This window comes from Cydia splendana, chromosome Z, assembly GCF_910591565.1.
Source record: "Cydia splendana chromosome Z, ilCydSple1.2, whole genome shotgun sequence".
NCBI classification, from domain to species: domain Eukaryota; kingdom Metazoa; phylum Arthropoda; class Insecta; order Lepidoptera; family Tortricidae; genus Cydia; species Cydia splendana.
In genome coordinates this window covers 37,222,731-37,246,759 of record NC_085987.1, presented here as the reverse complement: position 1 = coordinate 37,246,759, position 24,029 = coordinate 37,222,731, and the positions used below count along the sequence as shown (strand labels likewise).

The 24,029-nt window shown below is 36.7% G+C and overlaps 2 protein-coding genes across 2 annotated transcripts in view; both read right to left on the bottom strand.

Moving 5' to 3' along the window:
* The window catches only part of LOC134803972 (retinaldehyde-binding protein 1), a 42,497-nt gene extending 19,317 nt beyond the window's left edge, over positions 1–23,180 (bottom strand). The window contains exons 1-4 of the mRNA XM_063776818.1: positions 23,050–23,180; positions 7,047–7,264; positions 3,472–3,631; positions 2,256–2,317 (exon numbers count right to left, since the gene is read on the bottom strand). Of these exons, the coding sequence (XP_063632888.1) occupies positions 2,256–2,317; positions 3,472–3,631; positions 7,047–7,254 (430 nt within the window). The 5' untranslated portion in view covers positions 7,255–7,264; positions 23,050–23,180. The remainder of the gene's footprint in view (positions 1–2,255; positions 2,318–3,471; positions 3,632–7,046; positions 7,265–23,049) is intronic.
* On the bottom strand, positions 10,099–10,953 carry LOC134805300 (uncharacterized). Its single transcript, XM_063778618.1, has one exon. The coding sequence runs from the start codon at positions 10,866–10,868 to the stop codon at positions 10,110–10,112; it is 759 nt and encodes a 252-aa protein (XP_063634688.1). The 5' UTR covers positions 10,869–10,953; the 3' UTR covers positions 10,099–10,109.
* Positions 23,181–24,029: the final 849 nt, after the last annotated feature.

Here is a 24,029-nt window from a genome sequence, read left to right as displayed (position 1 = left end):
ATGAATATTGGTAAATTTTTACACAAAACACCTCAAATTAATTTACCAATACGTAATGATCAGTATACTTATAGTCGAAATTTCTAATCATGAAACGCCTAATGGCCATTATACGATTAGATTTTTAATTTTTAATTACTAATTTCAATAGTTACCACTGTGTTCTGCTAGAGTCAACAGATAGGTGCGACGACGAGCAAAGCGAGGAGGAGCGTGTTAGGTTGACCGTGTAATGACCAAACAAAATATTTTAAAAGAACTTCATTTTTGAATTAATAGATAGCCGTTTTCTTTTTAAAATGTGCTTCATAAATGGTCTCCAATATAATAATTCAGTTGCCAAATAAATACTTGGTACCTGCCTAAAAATAATCAAAAGCTGTAACGGCATTAAAATACAACTCATATTGATATTATGATATATTTTAAGGATCCGTTTTTGTTGCCAAACTATTATTTTTAGTACCCATTTCTATTTTTTTAAACTACCCAAATTCGATTAATTAGTTGACCGGTTAAATACGTGCCATTTGTATTGAGTCGAGTCTCCTTAAACAAGCAATATTTTATCGAAATGTATGAAGTACTAATTTCAAAAATTTTATAATTTACTAAACCGTATCGATACAATTATTATAGTTGAGTCGGAAGTGCCACTGACTATCCAACTTTGAAAAGAGTGAGGTTATAGAGTTGTATATGAAGTTGTAATACACCAATAATACACAGATTATAGTCGACGAGTAGAAAAAAGCTATTATATTTACCTACTATGCCCCTTTAGAATAAACTTATGAGAACATTAGACGCAGGTACCAAATCGTAGCCACGTTAAATGTAGTTACTCCATTATTACATACATATGTAACGGAATATACTTATCCACAAGACAAAAAGAACCTATAATTACCAATCCCATTCGTTCTAAAGCGTGCCAAGGAATATCTGTATTTAATCGCAACAATAATCTGTGAACTGTGTGAATCTGTGATTTTGCTATTACTTGCGATACAGAAATCCTAGAAACTTCTCTAAATCTTGTGAACTGGAACTAATTTTGATGACGCACATAAGACGATTATTATAAAATATTTACGCGTTTAAGTATCGAGATTGCCGAGATGCCGATATTTCCTCTGCGTCACGGAAAATATGTCGATACGATTCATACGATTGCTTCAGGAACTAATTAAATGTCTTTACCATTACCCATAGAAAGAATAATTAACATTTATTATTTCATTAAAAATGTATGTAGAATCCGTTTTCCAAACTCGGCGCATTTATATTTATTTACAGTACCTACATAAGGACAATACGTGCACATGTCAAAAATGTAAGAGCCATATATGTACTGTAAAACGTTGTACAATACACGTGCGAAAAGGTAATTCGCAATTCGTGTCGATCTAAATCACTCCCTTCGGTCGTGTTTCAATTTATCGCCACTCGTTCTGAATTTCCTACTTTTCGCACTTGTATCGTAATGTACTATTACAGTACATATTTGCTAATTTACCGCCCTAGTGCGATAATTAGCACAATACGTGCCTATGTAGAAAATGTAAAGGGTCATATGCACTGTAAAACGTTGTCCAGTACATGTGAGAAAATGTAATTCGCAATGTAATACAAGAACGGTTTACACCAATTATACTTGCTATGCTAATGCTAAACATATTTACTTATGATTTGATAATGAATTGTTTGTTTTAGTGATTTTGGAAGTACATAGATAAATTTATACAAGTCTAGATAAAGTGCTTTACATACAGTGTTCTGTCTGGAACTGTGCCTATAATCGTAGAATAAGTAGGTATTTAAGCTTGCTGTTCCAGAAGTGTGACTTCTAGGTATTGTTAATAAAAATTGATATTATTACTGCTGGGCTAGGAAAAAAATCAGTGAGTTTGTTTTCTTGTGTCAGGTAACCATTGTAAAAATCAACACCAAGTTAAATTTAGTCTTAATAGAGCCTCAAACTTCAGTGTTCTCGTTAGGTATGGCCATTACTTTTTATTATAGGTGGGTACTTACTGCAGACTAGACAATATGGAGTAACACTCACTAAACCTCGTTCCCAATCCGTTTTAGACCCCGCTAATGCAACGACCTTCAGTGTCAATGATCACTGATCTCACTCACACAATACCCCCTTAAATATTCATGAGCGCCAAACAATAAGGAAATCCCATTGCAAAGAGAGAGCAATCTCATACACAAATGTTATCTTGATGATGCAATAGAAATCTTACTTATGCTGTAGAATATGACCCGACGACCCATGCTGTCGCGCACCGGAGACACCATTATGTACCTATAAATTAGGAAACTATGTTGAAATTTCAAATTGTTTTTAGGTTAATTACTAGTTAGTACCTACTCTTATTTGCGTAAGATACGTAACGCCGCACGTGAGCTTTAGACGCGCTGGGATAGAAATTCGTCGTTTGTTGATACAAATGTGTAACATTCGTGACTTGGCTTGTATAAATATTACAATACTGATCTGATCTATCTGAAGTGCTTACGTAAATAATGTAAACTCCAAATGTATCTCTTTCTAGAGACACTCCATTAGCAGGTCCAATACATAAATATATTATTTACTATACAGGTAGACACACACGTACAAGTTTCGTCAATCATTTCTTATCTGACCACCTATAAACTCATAGGATGCGTCGAATAATTGTGGCAAGCCTCGTCAGTCAGGTACGTCAGATGTGGTTCCATGCATGGGTAGTGGAATGCTTTATCCAATTAAGTATAGCTAATTCAATTCCAATACATTATTTTGAGTAAACACTAAACAGCTAGTAACTTAGTGCATTTGAATAATCGTTAGATACTCCGATCTGGACAATAATCAATCTATATATGCACTATAGTTATTTGTTTTACAAGGGGGCAAAGTTGTTGTTTAACCGCTCGTGCTAATATTGATACCCGAGCAAGCGAAAGATCCCAAAGTTGAACCACGAGCGTAGCGAGTGGTTCGAAAATGGAATCTTGAGCGTTGCGAGGGTTTCAAAGCACGAGGGTTAAACAAAATTTGCCTCTGAGTGAAACACAACATTTTTCACCACACCAACCCGAAGCAAATATTTAATGTAAAATATCAAACAAAATCAAACCAAATCAAATCCAAATGAATGTTTTTAAATATTTATCATCCAAAATCATCATTTAAAAGTCAATTCTACCAGCAAACATAAGAAAACAACTGAAAATTTGCATTTGATTACTTTGCCTCACATGTGAATAAAATGCAACTTTGCTATCAGTTTTTGAAGTGCAAAGTAAGCCTTTCCGAGCTGGTGTGGTGAAAAGATAATTTTAATACAGCCAGCTGACATTTAGAATTACTTAGAATAGCATTTATACTGCCATACCATAAATTTAAAGCCATATGATAAATTCACAAGTAGTAGAATAGATTTTCATCTAGTTTTGTTCCACTAAACTTACCCATTGTTTATAATGTCTTTTATGTTTGCGTCTTCACAGTCTAATTGCGAGAACCCTTCCGGATATAACTTGCGCAGGTTCAGGTATTTTAAAAGTGTCTGTTGTGCCATGGGTATGCTGTATTTTTTCTGTCTCAGGAATCGCAGTAAGAAAGATTCATCTGAAATAAACAAATCAGTAAAAAACCGGGCAAGAGCATACTGTGGACAATTCTTCCTCATGGTAACATTCCCTTTCTGACCGCAGCTGCACTACTGGTACTGAACGCGTCGGTGTTATTGTCAATTTCCATAGTAAAATGAACAGTAGTGCAGCTGTCGTTGGAAATGGACTGTCACCATCACTCCACACATGTAGGAGATGCCTAAAATTATTGTTTCTCTACACCTCTGTAAGAGTGATTGTTATATTAACACTCATAATAAATTTCAGCTTTCTAGTAAAAACGATCACTGAAATAAGATTCTTTAAGCAACTAGAGTTAACTAGTAGGTAGCTCTGTGAGCTGTAGAACCTCTTGTAAATTTTCCAAAAACTGAATCGAAAAAAAAATATAATATATATTTAATCATCGATCCTGCTCACAAACTTTCACGTGAATCGGTTTAGTACAGTCATTATATCCAAAAAACCGACCCTACCCGTGAATAATTAGTTCTTGGATTTTTTTTCGTAGGTCCCTCGGGGGGGTCACTGGGAGTGTAAATTCAAAAAGTATACTGAATCAGGCTCCTGCGTATATTCGAAAAATGGTTTTTTTTTTCCAAAAAAGCGGTTTTTCTTGAATAACTCGGCCATTTTTGATTTTACAGTAAAACCGTGAGGACAAAAACTGTAGGAAATTTGATTCTCTACAAGTTAGTCCAGTCATTATATCCAAAAAACCGACCCTATCCGTGAATAATCAGTTCTTGGATTTTTTTTTCGTAGGTCCCTCGGGGGGGTCACTGGGAGTGTAAATTCAAAAAGTACACTGAATCAGGCTCCTGTGTATATTCGAAAAACGGTTTTTCTTGAATAACTCGGCCATTTTTGATTTTACAGTAAAACCGTGGGGACAAAAATTGTAGGAAATTTGATTGACCTGTAGAGGAAAACATCCCGGCCATACGAAAGCCCAAACTGAAAGGGAGACCTTTGCTGACGCTCGGTTGAAAATGGGAGCAATCTTGTACGGGAACGTTAATATAAACCGCTATTAGTCGCGTAGTTACACAAAACTAAACGTGTAGTGTAGCACTGCAGGTACAGTCCGCAGCAGAAGTTGCCAACCGGGGAGAGGTTCAAAATGACCTTGACGCGCTCATATTCTCTTAACAATAAAGTCGCGTCAGGATCATTTTGAAGACCTCGCCCGCTTAGCAACTATTGCTGCTGACTGATGTACATAATATTGCAATGCAGATATAGACGAAGGCCAGTAGGAACCTAGATTTACCTTCAGCACTCTAGATTCAGGTATCATAAGGAGGTTTTAAAACTTTGCGGACGAAGTTTGCAGCAAGCAATTTCTAGGGTACACAAAGGATTTCCTTTGTAAAGAAGACAGGTGTGAAATTTTGGGTTGGAAAACTTTATTCCGTTAATTAAGTAAGACGGGCACAAGTGTGGAACTTCATAAACGCTTCAGATTTGTGTCTTTATGTGGTGAAACTCCCAGTCCCCGCCGGGCACGGGTGCGTCGTATAATATATACCAACATTTGATATAATCTAATTTTAATATCATTCACAACATATAACACACGTTAGGGCTACCAACAAAAAATATATGTATATAACATATATGGTAGAAATTCTCTAACATACTTCGTATATATTAATACATAATATAAAGTTTGTATTGGCTAATTATTTTTTATATAACATTCATAACTTATAGGAATTATTACATATAAAGATATTTGAAATATCTTATATATATTATAACATTATAACTAATAATTACATGAGAGAAATACCTTCCAAAATATATGATCATATATGTAACAAAGTAATTAGTAACATCTGCCGGTTGTTCTTTACTAAAGCAGGTCTCCATTAGGTACGACGACGAGCGAAGCGAGGAGGAGTGTTAGGTTGAACTGCGAACAAACAGTGCGCGAGCCGAGCGAGCGAAGCCAGCGTGCCGCGGCAGCGGCCGGCGAAGCGCCAGAACGAAATTGGTCCATGGTTTAATAACTTAACGGAATTTATTATTCATTTATGTTCTTAGATCTAGTAACTGATATAGTTTTTGATCGTTCGACTATATAATTTTTATGAAATTCAAGTTTTATACAACATGAAATTATCTACATTGAATGTTATTCAAAAACAAATTAGCCATTTTGACATTATACGATTCGGGTTTTAGACAATGCAAACCTTATATTATTCAAAATTATACAAAGTGAGCGTATATCTTGTGAATTTTATATTAATAATTGGTATATATTATATCCGGGCACAGATGGGAATGGGTGTTTCCATATAAGTCATTCCCACTTGTCCCCGCCTCATGTATGGCGGCGGTCTGGTGGGGCGGGACAAATGGGAATACACCAAATTCTCTACCGAAAATTTTCCTCATTTGGAATAAATGCCCTTGGAATTGGCTTATGTTTATTCCCAATAGAAGGACTGACGTGCCTTTACTGAGAAGGAATGGCCAACTGATCCTGATCGAGAGATTTTAGTTTTTATTTTACTTACTTTCTTGCTTTTCATATTTTTTCAGAACACACAGTTTAAAACAATGTGTAAATGTAAACGAAAAAAATGGCCCATTCAATGCATGCAACCGTAAAACGAGGGAAAAAATCGTGTTTGAAATAGCACTAATCTTTACATTAAACGGTCTGAAGTAAACAGTATGCCGAGTAGATAAATCGTGTACCTATTACGAGGAATTAAGTTACTTAACTAGTTGGTCGTAAAATAAATATAATGATGCCTGTAAACGGTATACCCAGCTTAAATTGTTATGGTTGTATTGTACGTGACATGGTATCAGTTTCGACAACTTCACAATTACCCGCTGGTAGAGGTACCAGGGATGTTGCGGATGCAGATTTTTTGACATCCGCGGATGCGGATGCGGATATTTAAAGCCTCACATCCGCGGATGCGGATGTCAGGATTTGGTACTTAAAAAACGTCAAATATTACATTTTTAGTAATTTTTATTTAAAAAAAAAAATGAAACGTTTAGTATTTGAGCAAGAATATAGGTGCGTTTTATTTAATAAACAGTAACCTGGTCGACTTTTCTGGATCTAGACGATTTCGTTATTATATAATGATTAATGACGAAATTACCTAGCCTTACGCCGCCGCTAAGACGTTCCTGTTACCGACTTGGTCGACATCCGCATCCGCATGAGCTCCGCATCGATTTTATGCGGATGCGGATGTTGAAAATAATGCGGATGTTCCGCGGATGCGGATGCGGATGCGAATATTCGCAACATCCCTGGTAGGTACTAACAGCAACACCTAACTGTACATCGGTGGACCTTATTAAAAAATAAGGACCACCGATGTACGTTAACAGTGTTAGCGATGGTACAATGCGCGAAATCGGTAGGTTGATACCTTGTCGTACGTTGGCGACGTCCTTGTTCTGCCGGAGCCACTCCCTCATGAGCCGCAGCGCCTGCTCCCTGGTGGCGGGCGTCTCGCGCAACTCGCGCGCCGCCACGGCCGCCACGGACCGCGCCGCGCGCCCCACGACCTCGCGCTCGCACTTGTCCCCGCTGCAACTCCAGGTGCTCACCGTCAGCAACACGCTTGCTGTCGTCATGGTTGGAGTCCTACGATTACATTAAAAATTGTATAGTCAGTCATTACTTCAATGGAGAACATGGAATCGGAAGAAGCTTGGATCGTGCAAAGTTGAAGAATCATAATAGGCTCTAAAGACAACCTAAATTTTGATAGTTTTATCTTATCTAGCAACCGTAGTCATCTGCTCCTCAGTCTAGGAAATAGCAAGAGGATGGTGTACGTCTTCTGGGAGCCAAGAAACACTTTGGGTTGTTTACTCAAGATTAAGTAAGAGTACCTAGTAAGGACCCAATGGAAGAGCTTTAATTAGAGGATAACTTATCTGAATCTGTAGTGTGAATGGCTTATTAGCGTGGTTTAGTTTAAGTTTTATAGTACACGGCTAAATCAATAGACTCACTTAGTTAATAATTGATACAGTCACCTGAAATAATATCATCGACAACACCCTCTCGCTCTACATTCTCTTCAATTAAGATTGTGCCGGATATTAATGCGCGGTTTGTCGTGCAATATTATTGCAGGGGAATATATCTAAGTATCTAATACCTTTAAACGAGCAATTCTTGTTTATTTATTTATAGGTATATATATTTCGGGGATATATATATATATTATAGGATTTATATATGGGGGTTTTCTTGGGCGAAAAATCGATCTAGCTAGGTCTTATCTCTGGGGAAACGCGCATTTTTTGAGTTTTTATATGTTTTCCGAGCAAAGCTCGGTCTCCCACATATAAAAGGATTAATAAAAAAAAAGACCTTAATGAAATAAAAAATAATTATACCTACTTTAGTAGTAATCTGTTTAGGTAACTAATAAGAGTAATAAGCAATGAAATAAATGAAAGTAAACACTTTATTTTCAGGCAACTAGTGGTCCATAGGTAAATACCTTAAAACTAGCATACAAATATATTTTAAAACTAAAAAGCAAAGCACATAATTGTTGCGATGTATGTTTTACGTAACCCCCCAGTGTCAGGGAGCCGGCCGCGGAACCGCCGGAACTCCTCCTTGTTGAAGGCGTTCAGTCGGAACGCTCACCACAAAACAATCAAAACTCTCATTGTGTCGAGATTCCAACTTCGCGACCCTCAAGATGAGACCAGACTTTACTTTTACATATTTATTACTTTACGTAAGGTACTCGTAATGTTGACGGGACACATAGCGTTGACGGTGTTGATGGAACTTCTATTTAGTTCACGATCGTCATTTGTCATATGTTTTGCAAGGTTTCGTGGCAAATAAAGGTCAACTCAGATGAGTTCCATGGTGTGTCAGGGTCAGATTCGATACATTGTGTTTGAAATAAATGGAATGAAATTCTTCATACCAGCCTCTGTGATCGAATCAGTGTTTTCGGATGTTACAGTAAGTTTTTACGTAGGGAGTTATTTATTGAATAATTTTACGGTTTAGACTCACTTGTTTTTAGTCACTCGCGCGACATGTTGCCAATTATTCAATGTTAGTATGTCTCACAACAGTTTAAATTAGAGTTATTTATTATTATGTAAAAAAATAAATACGTGTACATATAGCCATAGAGAAATAGTAACCAGATCACCAGATAAAAGTGTAGTTTAAGGAGTATCTTGATAAAGTTAGGGGACAAGCGCAAGGTGCACAAGGTGTACTCTATCACAACTCTATCAATGTCGAGGCCGGGAAATCCATAGTCAAGTATACTATGGAGGTACTTTTGTTGTTTTAGTTGTCAGTACCTATGTCTGTATCATTACGTATTTCAAAAAAAGTAAACAAACAATTTGTACATTTTCGGGTAGTTATAACATTTATTGGTTAACCGACCAAATAGAAAATCGCCTGGATCAGTCACTGTACGATCTGACTTTAACCAACATTATTTGATCATGTAATGTTTTCATCTACTTACCCCCAACTGACTTAAGGAGCCGTTTGAGGGTAGATTTTGTTTTATTTCATTTAAATACCTACCTAAAGATACAGAGTATAGGGTAGGACACGTGTAGCTCATCGCTCTAGGTATTACCTAAGCCTAGTTACGTAGGCTCTGTATAAGGTTTTCATAAATATTAATACTTACTGACTACCGTAGCAGGTTCGACTGCGACTGGAACGAACGATAGGTATACATTATACAGCAAACCTTGAGCCTAACCTACTTTAATGATTAGGTACTAAATATTGATCATGTTCGATCTCCGTGTAACTATAATACTAAATAGTATATGGGTAAACGTAACCACATTGTTTCTTCTTTCGTATTTAATATCGCCAATATTGAAAACTGGTATAGTTTATAGTCATTTTTTAGGTAGGTACATACCTGTATACTATGGGAATAACGTGGCAGGAATGCACCCATATTTTTACTTATTATGTTCGATCATTTGTTATGGTTTGAATCTTTAATAGTATCTAACTTAAATCATAGTGCTTACTGCTCTGGTGCTATTTTAATCAAATAATTAAGTGCTGGTGAATATACCTACTAACTTATCCCGGTATTCGGGAGCAAACGTACCAGTGCTAATAGTGATACCTAGATGAAACCGGGTTATGCACATAAAATAAAACATGGACTTATTCCTCGGCTACATTTGGTTGAATATTATTTTGGCTACATTGTTATAGAGAATTCACAAGTTGTTTACTTATTAGTCTTATTACCTATTCCGGTTCCGATTATTATTCCGGCCATTTTGCAATGGTTGAAAAACGGCTTTGTTCTACAATGTCCATAAACTAAACAGGCTATTTTCCTGTTGACAAGCTAAACTTACGAGTACTAACCTCTATCAGATAGCTGCATATTATCTATTTAATACCTATTGTTTTTACAAAAAGACTTGTAATTCATTTGTAAAAACTAATATTTTTATGTAGTGTTGTTGCCAGAAGGAGCAGCGGTGACGACGGTGGGTCGCTGTGGTCCTTTTGCACCGACGTACTCTCCGACTGTCTGACTGCCAACGACTTCCCAGGTGGACTCTGACCATGAAGCAGGCGGCCCGAACGCGTCCACCTGGACCGCAAGTGTCGCAAACCCTGCCAACACGGCAGGATTACAGCGCTCCAGCTTACTTATTATCAGAGCGGCTTCTCTGTACGCCGCCGGGTGAATCCGCTCGATTTCACTTCTGTTAAAACCGCATAATATTTGACGTAAAGCGGTCAAATCATAGAATGTGTAATCCTCTGGCTCCTTTCCGGCAAAATCTTCACGCACCCGGTCTGCTAGGGCAGCAATTTGATCTTCATTCAAGTTGTAGTTCAGACCAAAGTTTTCTATCACGTCGATGCTACTTAAAGTCATGTTAGAGAAATGCTCCGGAGGGATGGCAGGAGTCACCCAGTGGAGCAGCATAAGAATGTTGTCGGGCACGTTAGCTACGCCTCCGAAGTGATCAATGAGTGACGTCCAAATATATGACGCTACCTCATTCTTCATCTGCTCTCGGCTTAGGTGGGCCATACATTGTACCATATCTTTCGGCGGAATCATCTGTAGCTCCTGCAGCGACAATTTCCTGTCAACGGGCATCTCCAATATCTCATCGCAGTTCATGGCATAAGTAGTGGTTAAAAGAGGGAGCAAAGTCATTGAGGTTAAAATGCTTGTTGTCTTGTGCAGCATGTTACCTACAACGTAACAATTGCAACTCTTCGTTGCACGGGCCGTATTTATGGCTCCGGTAATTCGACCCAAATGATCGCCTCATTCGTCGGTATAGCCAACTAATTACTTATTTAGGCGGTAATGTAGCAAGCATTCGCGTAGGTACTACACTCGGTATGCTTTATTGACGGTTCAAACAGAAAAAAGTAGAAGAAATATGTTGGAAATCAATTGCGGACATTTATGTGGATTATAAGTCAAGAAACAGGTGTAAAATTAAGATAATGAACTGTGCGTATTATTAACATGATTCGATTTGTTTAGCGAATGAGATGCTCCGCGAAAATATTGAGTTTCATTTTAATATGAAATGGCCTCAATTCATTTGAATATTTAATAAAAACTTGACCAACGAATGTATCTAATCGAAGACCCGAGCCCATTAGAAAAAAAAACACGGAAGAGGAATTTACGTTACGAAATAATTGTTAATCTATTCTTTGGTCTGTTTTTTAGGTATTTATACGAATGTTAACAATCAAATCCCTACAGCCTGGATATTAAGCAAAATAATATCTGCCACAGATAGAAAATGTTACGTAGGTAAGGTACTACTGCCATGATGATGAGTTCACAAACTCGACTGTAGGTAGGTAGGTAGGTAGGTATTTGATTTTGGTCTGTATTGGAGTAGAAAGAGGATGAGTATTTAAAAAACGGCTCGATATATAAATAAGCCAATTGTATTTTTTTTTTCATTCGTTTCTGAGGTTGACTGTACGATACAAATGACGTACAACTTAATTATACATAGTTCATCGCGTAGCTAACATCGATCGGGCCCATAACATGTCATGTGTTCTAAGAAAAGAGAAAATGGCGTTTCATTTGATTAAGATATGGGTTTTTACACTTTTTACGCAGCTACGCAAAGCCAAGAGAAAGGGTACGTATAGAGTATATGTTTAATAGATAGTTCAAAAATGCGGTCACGCAAATGACGTAAAAGGAACTTTTTGTAGAATGACTAAACCGGCTAGATAGTTTTACCTTTTAACTTAAAACTTAGGTTGAGCCGTTAGAATGATGTCATAAGCTCATAAGATGGTTTCGTTTTGGTAAGTAATTTTACCTACCTACACTTATTTCGTTAGATACTCACACATAGTACCTACGAACATGTTATTCAACGTAGGTGTACGTCACGAAAAAGATAAACATCATTCATACAATACTTGGCAGGTTGTTCTCAAACTTTTAACTGTATTTTTGCAATTTTCCCTAATAAAGAGTTCATTACAAACCCTATAATTTTAATCGATAAGCTGATTGTAGTACAGTAATGATCAATTAAAAGATTAATCTCGCATTAGTGTAATAATATTGTGCCATTAATAGATTAACAATTGGAACACGTTACTTCCTCAATGGGTCTATGCCCGGAATTTTCGCAGGTAAAAAAAATAAAAATCGGCCAAGAGCATGTCGGGCCAAGAACATTTAGTTTAGTTTAAGTATAGTACTTAATATAATATAGTATAGTACATAATTAATAGAATACTTACCTACATTGGTTCAGTCACCTGAAATAATATCATCGACAACGAAGCACGTATGACACCCCTTAACCCTCTTGCCGGATATTTTTGCGCGATTCGTCGTCCAAGATATTATTGCAGGGGAGCAGGGGACTGTATCTATATTATACGGCTAAACAAAAATCCTTTGTAATATAAAGGGTTAATAAGGAAAATGTGTTTCAGGAAAATAATAACTAGTGACATAGTACGGAATTCTAGAAGCGGGAGTCCGTCGCTCGTCAATAATTAAATAACGTAGCTAACTTAACTTTCAATAGGTACGTTAACAATATTGCCAAGTTCCTAAGGCCAATGCTGCGAAACTGAAGCAAATCAAATTACCTAGGTATATCGAAACCTAGTTTACATTAACCTTCCCATACGTCGTTAGATAAGATGACATCGTTCACTTGTTACTCGAACACCATTAACTAACTTTTATGTAAGAGAAATGCAAACATTATGTACCTCGTCATGTAGAGTCCACAGCAAAGTCTGTGAAAGACCGGCTAACGGACGTGTGCGTATTGCGTCACGCGCTTAGTGTTTAGAAATGTAATGCCAATGTAGCCATGTAGCTATTGCCAACAGAATACCAAAAAACATATTCCAGTCTTCAAAATCCGCTAGAACTATAGTAATCGAAATACGAACTTAAACTACTAACTAGTCTAGATAGTCCTGAGGTCTAGCCAAGATGATATATGTTGATAAAAAATTCCAATTGGAACTTAAATACTTAATGTATGGAAATAGTCACGATGCTTTCCGTTAGCATCTGTCGTACACCCATGCAATAGTATTAGGTAATTATAATTTATACCTAACTGGCCAAAGCCCGCTATTTCATCAGTAAAAAAAATCAACCCCCGTTTCAAATTCTTTCTTAGTAAAGCTCTAAGTACAACATTAGAAAAATATGTGTTTTAAATGTGAAGGTATTAAGTATACCGGGTGTGGCCCGTAATACGAGCGTAAAAATTAAACTGTAGTCTGTACTCCTCATACTGACAGAAGTAGAAAAAGTAGGCGGGCGCACAGCACAGTTTAGACTCGCAATTTGTATATCCTTCCCATCAAGGAACAATGGCGTTCTGGACCTTTGGAAGGAGTGTCATATTCATTTCAACCATGTATTGTGAGCAAATATTATTCATATTGGGGAATATTTTTATTGCTGTTGATGTTTTTTCGACAGATTTTGATATAACATGGTGGATAGAGTTCCATAGTCTGTACAACATACATACGCGCAATTTTACCGATGTCGTAAAAATCATTCTCTGAGTTAGGAAAACGTATAGTGTTTTCGTAACTTAACAGAAAACTAGGTAAGGTGCATTGCACTTCGAAAACGTGGTAATTGTGAAAATTAGAATTATCTAGTAAACCAGAATCCCATCAAAATTTAGCAACACTTACGATACTGCAACGATTACCAAAGCATTTTGTTTACTGTTGCTACAGCAGAAAGTGCTTCTAGTTTAGTACATATTTGTTAATAGGATCGGGCCTTGTCAACTCTGCATGGGCTGCATGGCATTTGCAATGACGCCAATGACAAAGTGTGGAAATGTCCTTATTAAAATTACTATGAAAATATGACGTTTATAATGTCACAAACACTCCCTCACTTTGTTCTGTTCATGTCGGTGCAAAGTTTGCTTACCTGGTCTCTATTTTCAAAATAATCCCGTTTTCGAAGTTACCCCAATGCACCTTAGTTTTTTTGGGACAAGTTGGAATTTCGTATTTATTCCGCCTCTGCCCAGAATGTGGAGCTTTCATATTTACCAAATTTTATCAGATTCTGACGAAAAAAAATTACAATTAATAAAAAATTGCCATTTAAATTCATACGTCGTTATCGCGGGAGTCAAAACAAGCCTGTCAAAGAACACATGTAACAGAACGTCTACATGTTTTGTAAAAGTGGAATATACTGCCTACACATTTAAACCTCTAAGATGTTCTTCATAAGTATCTAGCATAAAGTTTTCGCTGGAAAAGGTCAATTAATCTCGTATTTCACTGTGTAAACGTGTATACGTTATAAGTCAACTCGTCAACTTGAAAAATAAGTCAACGTGTCAACTTGAAAAATAAGTCACCAATGTACGTAAGTATTTAATTATTTATATCAGTATTTACCTACTTCTGAAAGTATTTTATGTGATTTTAGTAATAGATGACCAACATTTTTATTTCAATTCGATTCTGTTACATTTTCAACTCATAGGTACATATAAACGTTACTCGATAGGAATGTCACTTCTGTTATTATTTATTTGTCATAATCTTTCACTACTGTCAAATCGTTGTTGCTCCCGCTATAACGACGTATGTTTATAAATTATCCTTACTCCCTTGTTGCAATATAAGTACTCATAGAAACAGCGCTCTCGTCGAACGTGACACTGACTTAATTATCCTTGATCGAATCTATAGACGCTTTGAGGTATTCGAGACCGGTACGGTGGATCGACAACAGGGTGCCTAACCAAGGTGACAATCGTTTGCGATATACGATAACGAAACGCTTTGTATCTCTCTATCACACCCATATTAGAGCGATACGTAAACGATTGACACGTTGGCTACGCACACACACAGATGTTCTAACTAAACAATGGCTATGTAAGTATGTATAATGGTAGATTCGTTGTGTGTAGTTAAATACAAATATACCAGAAAAAAAACATCCATATCCATACATCATAACATCGTATTCATTTCGACCGTATGGTCATCGCAATTTCACGGAAACGCCCGAACGTGTTATGCTATTTCAGTCAGGCTCAGTACAAAAAGGTCTAAAAGTACTGAGGTTGACTGAAGTAGCATGACAAATACATGAACGTTTCACACGAGAGTTTAAATGCCTAATAGGGGGTATTACTGAAATGTTCTGCCGCCAGAGTGCAGCACTATTTAAGCTAGCTTAGTAAAGCATAGAGTAACTTATACATACTGTGCCTTAAACTGTTTTTTGACAAGTTTCACAGACAATAAAACGTGACATTGATGCATCAAAGCGGTTTGTTAACAAGGGCCTACCGGTAAACGCGAAAATCGAAAATTAGTTATCTGTCTCTTTATCGCTCGAATATCCAAGAGTGATAGAGAGGTTAGATAACGAAATTTCGATTTTCTTGTTTCGCGGTAGACCCCCAGATTGTGATGGATTGTGGTAATAGCGCCCCCTACGCAGGGTTTCGCGTAATACTCCCTATTAGCAAAGAGAATAGATAGTATAGAGGGGTCCTGTCATAGTAAATTTTGTAGTCACAGTAAATTTACTGCCATCTATCGACACACGACTAAAACTCAAAATGGAAACGTATAAAACTATCGAAAAAAATTATATATATGGATAAATGATTTTATTATTTTTATATCATGTTGACCCATGTTCATTCACTGATACCTATGTGTTAAAATTGTTAAATATAAAACGGTGTCGTCAACGCCATCTAGCCTACCATAGGCCAAAGGTGTGTGCGCCATCTATCCGAGAATGACTTTTTCTTGATTTCCGAGGCACGTTTTTTTCTTAGACTTTATTCATCTTATACGGAGTTACATATGTCTTTGCTATTGGGTATGTACAATAAAGTACAGTTACAACACTGCTTGATTTTCCTCTTTTACTTTAGGTTCTTTATTATTTTATTAGGGTCCGACTGAAAACCAGCGTTGCAGTTAATTTTACTGCAACATCATGCTGAGTCGAGCCCCTTTTTAACATCACGCTGTTTTATTTATATGTAAACATAAATTTAATATGTTTTAGAAGTTTTTAAGATTTTATGTTTAAATGCTTAGACTAAATACATTAGATCTATGTTCAAATGTACCATTAATGTGATGTATGTGATGTTAAATAAAGTTTTTCTATGTCTTCTATGTCTATGTCTATCTACTTACATATTATAAGCTCTCTATAGTGTATTCAGGGCCCGAATATTACGACCGCCATCACTGCGGCATTGATTAGGTTTACCCTTTGAAAATACCACTACATTTCAAATAAAACATCATCTTGACTGATATTACAATTGAGGTCAATCTGATTCTTTTTTTTTTTCAGAGTCGTTCAGAATTCGAATTCGACGTTATAATACAATAATTTTCGCGTTTGCGTTAAATCCGGTAGTTCTGATTTTTTGCAGACGTGTTTATGATGTTGGCCCAATAAATAATACAAGTTTGTGACTTCGAACGACGAACGCAACTTTGTCAAATATCGAAAAACCCGCGAAAATTTCGGTTTTCTTTTAGATTTGGGCGATTATAACCCTAAAGGACTAGTTTTTGATAGTGCCTTCTCAGGACGTTTTAAAAGTGGACTAGGGCTTCCAAATACCGGACTTCTCACAATACCGGTATTAATACCGAAACTGTCTTCATCAATACCGGGATCCCGGGATCCCGGTATTGAATATGAATCGCTTAAAAAATTATAGTTTTATTGAAAAAGGGGAATTAAAAAGGGTTACTGTAACACCAGATATGTCCTAAAAGCTTGTAGAACAATAAACAATCAATGTCGCCATCTGTTTATTATTTTATTTCACACTCCAGGTTGGCAATCATTTTATCCAACTGGTTGACTTCACCAGTCACATTTTTAGTCCAACAACCCACCAGCCAACTTTTTTTCTAATCTCCGCCTAAATTAGTTTCCATACTACAGTTCCTTGTTCCTTGCTCTTTTCTTTAAAATTTTTGATAAAATTTAAGAACTAACTATATTAATCTCACTGTCAGGATTCATCCACCACCAACCACCAAATATTTATCTGACGTTCAGGCAACGATCTTATTTCAATAATAAAATAAGGGCTAGATGCAATTTAGATGCGTCTGACGTGTAGTAAGCTTCTTAATACAGCCGAATATGAACATTCTAATGGATATAAATGGTTTATACTGCAAATTTTCCTTGTTTTTGAAAATACCGGTATTGAAAAATACCTTTAAAAAGACGGGATCCCGGTATTTCGGGATCCCGGGATCCCGGTATTGGAGGCCCTAAAGTGGACTAAGGGCCCGATTCGTATTTTGAAATAGACATCTATTAGACAGGATATGACTTAGAGATCCAATTCACATCTAATAGATATCTTACTCTATCTAACGTAAAAGTGACATTGGTTGCCCGAATTGCGCTGCAAAAGAGAACTAGTTGATATCTAAAATATAAACGTATCTAGAATGGATCTAGTACGTGTCGTCTCTTGTGAATATCGAAGCTCTTGAAGTTCGAATACGGCAGTAAATTTGCTACAATACGAGACTAGAATTGTCTCTGTACATCTAGTAGTTTCCGAAATAAAACCTTTCAAAATTTATAATTTTTTGAAATTGTATTCGTAGGGTAAGTAAGTGCAGAAATCATGAAAATGATATATAACTTGCCCTAGTTGCTAAGAGCAGGAAGAAATATAGCATAGATTGCACCTGGGGAGCCGACCCTTCCCCACCCTTTTTTGGGGGATATACACGGTACGATCTCGTGTCTACCGGCTCAAATCAGCTTTGTTTGACCTTAGAAACAATTGTGCCAAGCGGCATCGCCTGAGACAAAAGTGCATACCTACTCGCTACACTTACTTAGCCTACGAATACAAGTTCGAAGAAAATTATAAATTTTGAAAGGCTTTATCTCCGTAACTATTAAATGTACAGAGACAATTCTAGTCTCGTACTGTAGCCAATCTAGTCCACTTTAAAAACGCCTTGAGAAGGCACTATCAAAAACTAGTCCTTTAGGGTTATAATCGCCCAAATCTAAAAGTAAACCGAAATTTTCGCGGGTTTTTCGATATTTGACAAAGTTGCGTTCGTCGTTCGAAGTCACAAACTTGTATTATTCATTGGGCCAACATCATAAATAAGTCTGCAAAAAATTAGAACTACCGGATTTGACGCAAAAGAGCCAGGTTACAAAATTTGACTAAGTTACTGGATTATTATTATTACGCAATAATAACATTAACAATTACGACCCTTCCTATGTTTTATTGCAGTTATTATACTCGTATCATCATCACTTCACTACACCGTCAATAGTAATATCATTACTGAAAGGTAATGCCATTTATAGGTACTGATAACTAGTGTCAGATTTACTATAAGGGTCAACATCTATTTATTGGAATATTGGCTCGTAATTTATTCAATTATAGCTGTAACATCGCCAGCGCGTCAGCATAGGTATATAATATGAACCGACTCGCAAAAGGGTTCGCCTTGAATAAATAATTAAAAACGCGTAGTAAGCAAAGCATGATGCATCCCACATCACTAATTGGAAACTAGAACTCGCCGGCTGTTTTACTGCTAGAATAATTAATCTCGCTAATGAACTCTCATATATAGGCACTGCTTTTATCGGTTTCATGAACTAAATAAATTTAAATGAATGTTGTATTGATAGCCTAAAGATAGGATGAGTCCGAGTGACAGGCCCAGGCGGACGACTTGAACCATTGTAAAAAAAAATGGCCAAGTGCGAGTTGGACTTACGCACGAAGAGTTCCGTGCCATTACCCAAAAAACGGCAAAAAATCACGTTAATTGTATGGGAGCCCCACTTAAATATTTATTTTATACTGTTTTTAGTTTTTGTTGTTATAGCGGCAACAGAAATACATCATCTGTGAAAATTTCAACTGTCTAGCTATCACGGTTCATGAGATACAGCCTGGTGACAGACAGACAGACAGACCGACAGACAGTGGAGTCTTAGTAATTAGGGTCCCGTTTTTACCCTTTGGGCAAGGTACCCTAAAAATCGTCGCTAGCGGAAGCATGAACCGCGCTGTTTGTCGCGGCTAAACACTCGATACCTACCAGACTGTTTGCACGGCTCTAATTGAAAATACAAGTACGGCAATGGCGTAATCGATTATAAGCAAGTAAATAGATTTTTTTGACGACTGTGTCATGGAGGTGCCATAATAGTTTCCTAAACTTTTGGCCCATTGCGCAAATGTTTGGGAGGAGCCTGTCGCCTATTACCCGATAGTGGAAGCTATAGTCGGACCAAAAAAAGTCTGCAGCGGATTTGATAGCCCACGCAGTGCAAGTGTCATTTATACGTCATAATTTCATAGAAGTATGACGTTTAAAATAACAATTGCAATGCGTGGGCTATCAAATCCGCTGCAGACTATTCTTGGTCTGACTCTATTCATTTTACATACACTATCAGGCCAATTCGAGTTGTTTCCGATATGATACTGATCTGCTAGTGCCAAAAGTGACTGTCTTTTGTCACTGACAGACAAGTGTCATATCGGAAACAGATGAAATAACTAACCCCCTTATTCATAAACGCGCTACAAACCTCAATTACCTAATAATCGTTTGTCTTTATCTGTCATTGTGACTTATATGTTTGTAAGAAAGGGATAAAACATAATTTAACTAAATCAGGCTCGGAAAGTTTTGCCCTACTTATAATATATGTTGAAGCTGTAAAATCAGTTAAGTAATTATAGTAGCTTCTACAGGTTCTATGACTGGAACACCACGCTTATCAACCGCAATTATTATTGGAAAACAGTTTCCATTGTTTACCGTGCCGCACAGTAATTTCCAAATTCATACTGGTTACGGCTGTTATGCGTGGTGGGGAAGAACACGTGAACTGCATCTCACAATATAAAACATATGTATTAAGCTGCGCAGTCGGCGTGCAGTTCCTAAATCCTAATACTGACAAATAGCCTCACCATGAGTTTTATCTGCGTCAACTCAAACGCAGTGCATCTCGCTTGCACCAATGTCAGTAGGTACTCGTACCCATACTCGTAGCAACTCGTCGCTATAGAATATGTCAGTGTGAAACTCGTGGGAAGGATACAGACCATCAAAACGAACGCAGTCGTAAAAATATAACCATAATTCATAATATTGTGGTAAGTCAAAACTGTCAAAAGCCAAAAATATGATTCTGAGAGCCGACTTGTGCCCCAAACCGAAATTCTAAATATCGCCGCTTTGAGTTGATAAGATTTGCTCCTCTCTCTACCCAGATTTTTCAATTTCATCACTAAACTATTGTTAAAATATGTAGGTATCTGCAAAGGTTTCAGTGCCGTCCGACATGCGATATTAAACGTCCAAAGACGAAAGTGATGACCCGCGCGAAATTTTCTTCCTATTTTTCGCACTTGTCGTAATGTAGGTACTCTGTGTACCTACGAGTAACTTTTTCACACGCGGCAACATGTCGTCATACATTTTTTTTTGTACTAAAGCCTGAGGTGCATAAGTGTGTGTACCTACTTTTTAATTGGAGTTTGGACTTCGAAGCCGGCGTGTCGCGTTATACGCCGTTGTAAGAACTTAGTTAGCTAACAAAAGTTAGAGCTCGAGTGTTTATCTATACTTACATAATATGTATGTTTGTACTGTATTGTATGTCTTATTTAGGTACTCTTATTAAAGGTCACCCTATAAAGCCAAATTAATCAATTAACACAAGCTGTATGTAGTTGTGCTATTAATGTATACATATGAGATTTTCAGCTTAAATAGGGTAATTCGCCAGTAACTGGCCACTGTTAGTAATTGGCCACCAAATGAATTATATTCACCTATAAACAGAGTTCATTTTAGTATAAGGTTTCAATAACTGGCCAATAACTTTTTTTAAAGAAAAAACAACTTCAAAAAGGATACTTAATATTCACACCAGAGAATATAATACTCAGTTCACACTCTTCTCATTCTCACTTCAAATTAAAGTCGAATTGATAATCCTTTTTTTGATGTCGGGTAAAAAAGGCGCACAATTCACTATGGGAGATCGACTCTTCAAGCCTTCTATTTTTTTTAAAGGCAAAAGTCAAAGTGTTTTATGTTTAATGACTATACTGACAAAATGATTTGCCAGTCTATACTATTCCTCTGTACGAATAGCTGACGTGTAATCCAGTAACGTGTTTAAAGAGGCCCACTGATTAACAGTCCGCCGGACGGTATCGGCCTGTCAGTTAGAACAAAATATTGACAGTTCCGAACAACTGACAGGCCGATACCGTCCGGCGGACTGTTAATCAGTGGGCCCCTTAACGTCTGTCTGTCATGCCATGCAACAAATAGCTATGATTCTGATTTCACGAGGCGCGCTCTTCAGACCAAGCGGCTTGACGAAATTGTCCCATAGCAATGTTGGTTGATTGTTTAATTTGATGTAAGTTTTAAAAAAGGTAGGTACCTAAAACAAGGTAATCGCTAAGTTTACTCAAAAATTTAATTGCGCATTTTTAGAAGACAGTTTCATATTTTTAGCTTTTGTGCATATTATATTGTTACAAATACTTAGGTACCTAATCTATAAGTCAATAAATGATGAGTGGAAACACTGAAAACCTACGTAATCATATTAAATTCAACACGCACGTCCAGTATATCACGGGATCTATGTCTATGTTTAATGTAATCTAATTGCCATTAATTAATTGCCCTGTTTTTAATTTCTACATTTACATACATTACTCGTATAGATTCGAGAACGATCGCGGATTAATTTCGATTTTATTGGATCGACCAGGATCCACATAAAACACTAAGACATGGTTAATGACGAGGGGAAAACGATACTTAAGCAAAAGAAATATATTTAAAAGTCCAACGTTAACGTTAAGAATATAGTTTAATTAGGTAGTTAATTACTTACTTAGACACGTGTAGTCAATAATCTTTATTTTCTAATTGCCTAGCAATTACCTACAAGAGCAATTTCATTGTTAACGTCATTTAATTATGATTCATTAAATAACACTAATTTGAAACTCTGACGGTAGCACAGACGGCAACAAGTAAATAGATTTCCTATTTAATATTTCTAATTTAAGGATAAGGATACTTCTGCAACAATGACTTCATCCAGTCAGTAAAATTATACGCCAGCCGGTTTAAACTGTATAGGTAAGTTAGTATATACTTAGTACCTATGTATGTAGGTAACTTCCTAATGACTAGGACTATTTTGTTGTGTCTAATATTTCTGAATGTTTTGTCCTGTTTGACATTTCTTGTAGATGACTGGGCCTGATTTCCTTTATACACAAAATTATGACTGGATTAATTATTAATTAGTGTACTTAACTACACTATGAAAAGCCTTGTAAAGCTAAATAATAAATGTGTATATAAAGTATATATTCAGCGTGGCGCTTCATTTAATTCACTGCACTATTTTTAAAACAAAGAGTAATCGGTATATTAAATTGACAGGATAGTTTTTTTTTGTTTCAGGATAACTGGATCAGTTTAAAAATACGAGTCTTAAAACGGCACTGCAAGTCGCTTTTTAGCAAAAAATATTAAGAAAAACAAATTTCGAGAAAAGCAATGCAGAAATAGGTACATGCGCGGCGTAGGACATTTATATTACAATATAGGTAAATGGATAACATTAGTGTACTTAATGCTACAGGTAAAATTAAGGTTTTAATGAAAATAGTGCCTCCGCTGCCAACTGATTAGTTATCATAGATAACTAAATTTAAGTAGTGTTTTTTTTTACGATTATCCGACTAAAGAAAAATACAACCCAAACAAAAGGTCATCTCATTCCCACAATTTAAAAAAAGATTTACCTTTAAATGTGTTAGCGCGTAACTTGAATCCGCACTCAACACCGTGCGGCGATCGGACCGAAGCGCAAGCTCACAATGTCACGAAAAAACTCCGGCGCCGACTTCTATCTTTACGTGTCAGTACTTACTATGCAATAATGCTAGCACACAGCTTATACGATATTTGTATAATTCTCGCATAACTTAGGTACTTACTACATTTGTGTGACGCGGACTGTTCTATAGCCAGGATAATTGCCATTTGCTCGTGTTACTGCGTGTATTAATTATTGCATTAGCGGGTATTAAGTACATAAGTATTACACAATACACGCGAATTACCTACATAGTAATATATTAATAAATATTTTGGGGACAATCTGACACTGCCCCAAACTAAGCAAAGCTTGTACCTACTATGGGTAGGTACATTATGTAAATAAATACCTACAGAACTACTTAGATAACATCCATATGGGGTTAGCAACTGTCAAAGGTTTGCCTAGATGGCGCCATCATACCTTGCCCCTTTTTCTATGAGATTTGGCTTAAAGAGCTGGCATCCAGGGTATTAAAAAAACAAAAATTTGACACAATTCTAGGGATTGACGGGGCAAGCTATGATGGCGCCATCTGCTAAAAACTTCCACCGGCCAACCCCATTACGGGAATATTCTTGAACACACAAATAAATAAGTACCCTTACTAGAATTCGAACCCGTAACTGGGGCATCTTGCTTTATAGGCTAGGTCACTAGTCGTCACTACCGACTAGACTTACTAGACTAGGAGGCCGTTAGGTAGGTATTTAATATGGGTGTTGTAGAGGTAGACGGGAAGTACCCTACATATATGTTTGTAGCACTTACCTACTAAAATTCGTACAAATACAATAATTTACCATTATTAACTTTAGGTTTTACGATTTTTTCGATCACTGAATGCTGTAGGCTCAGTAGGTACGAAAGGCTCTGGAACGTGTAGTTACCTATTTAAGATAT